The sequence below is a fragment of the Coffea arabica genome, chromosome 2e, assembly GCF_036785885.1.
Source record: "Coffea arabica cultivar ET-39 chromosome 2e, Coffea Arabica ET-39 HiFi, whole genome shotgun sequence".
NCBI classification, from domain to species: Eukaryota; Viridiplantae; Streptophyta; class Magnoliopsida; order Gentianales; family Rubiaceae; genus Coffea; species Coffea arabica.
Window position 1 is genome coordinate 61,685,183 of NC_092313.1, and position 1,339 is coordinate 61,686,521.

Genomic DNA, 1,339 nt, shown 5'->3' on the forward strand with positions numbered 1-1,339 from the left:
CGCTTGATCCTTTCTCTGGGTCACCTCCGACAACAGTGGTGGCAACCCTTTATCATTGCCGTTGTCCTTTTCGCTGCCCACTTCCTCCGCGCAAGACTGACCGGCTGTGGTCGCCACCATCTCAGAGTCGGGAGTGCGCAACAGCTGGTGCAGTTCCAGCCCTGTCTCCACCAGTGATTTGTCCGTAGCCTTCCCCTTCCCATCCGAATTGCCCAACTATTCTCCGCCCTGAGTTGGGTTTGTTGGTCCCTCGCCGTTGTCCCGTCCTTCACCCAGAGCTATCTGCCGTGGCTCTGATTCCTTGCCCTTCCGGCGTGGGTTTTCTCGGTTGCTTCCAGATGGTTTCAAGCCCGGGTTCTTCTTGAAGCAATCACCCTCCAGATGACCCACACGATCACAGAACTTGCAGAATGCTGGCCAGTTCTCCACCTCCACCGCTTGCCAAAATCCATAGTCATCATCCCCTATGTAAATTCGCTTTACCGGCTCTTTGGATACATCCATCTCCACTAGAACTCTTGCCACAGACGGCCTGCGCAAATCTGAGCTAGCCGAATCCACCTTGAGGACACGCCCAAGCGTGGCCGCCAGTTTGAAAATCTGGTTTTTCCCAAAGAAAGGGATTGGCAGCCCCGGAAACGCAACCCAGATCGGAACAACCGAAGGCTCCTGGTTACTCTTGAAGTCAAGCGTCCATTTTGCTACAACCATTGGTGCGTTTTTGACGAACCATGTTCTGCGCAGAAACAACCTGGTGTAGTCTTCTTCCAGAACTGGTCTGATGAGAATGTGACGTTGGTCCAGCAAACCCACGGCACACTCCCCCTTTAGGCCGAGGGAAACAAAGAATTTGCGCACAGCTTCCATTGAGGGCCTAATAGACGGGAACCTCCCCACCAGAGCATTCCGGTAAGGTGCAGCCAAGGTCTGCATCTCCTGCCGTGAGAGACGCAGTGCAGGTTCCCCACGGTAGAGAGAAATTTCACCGATGCCTTCATCGACTATCGCCGCAGCTGATCTTGCCGCCACAACCGCCGCGAAGCTCCTGCCATTGCCGTCACCCAGATCCGGCGGCTTAGGAGCCGCCATGCCAGGGTTAAGAGTTTTCCGTAAGGGTTTCAGAGGGTCTTGTTTTTCGGAAGCAAAAATAATTGAAGGATGGATAGATTTACCTGATTGCCTAATGAGGTGTTATATGAAATTCAATTTTGCTGATGCCTCTTTCTTGTAACAATGATCTATTTCAATCATCCAAATCATTTCAAGATTAATTGTAGCCTTTGAACTTTTGTAACATGTTAATTATGCTACAGAACAGAAAACCAATAAATAAAAAATT

At 50.9% G+C, this 1,339-nt stretch overlaps 1 protein-coding gene across 1 annotated transcript; it reads right to left on the bottom strand.

Moving 5' to 3' along the window:
- Positions 1-216: 216 nt before the first annotated feature.
- Positions 217-1,089, bottom strand: LOC113729260 (uncharacterized). The gene has a single exon (XM_027253579.2). It carries the CDS (start codon positions 1,087-1,089, stop codon positions 217-219), a length of 873 nt encoding a protein of 290 aa, XP_027109380.2.
- Between the last annotated feature and the right edge of the window lie 250 nt (positions 1,090-1,339).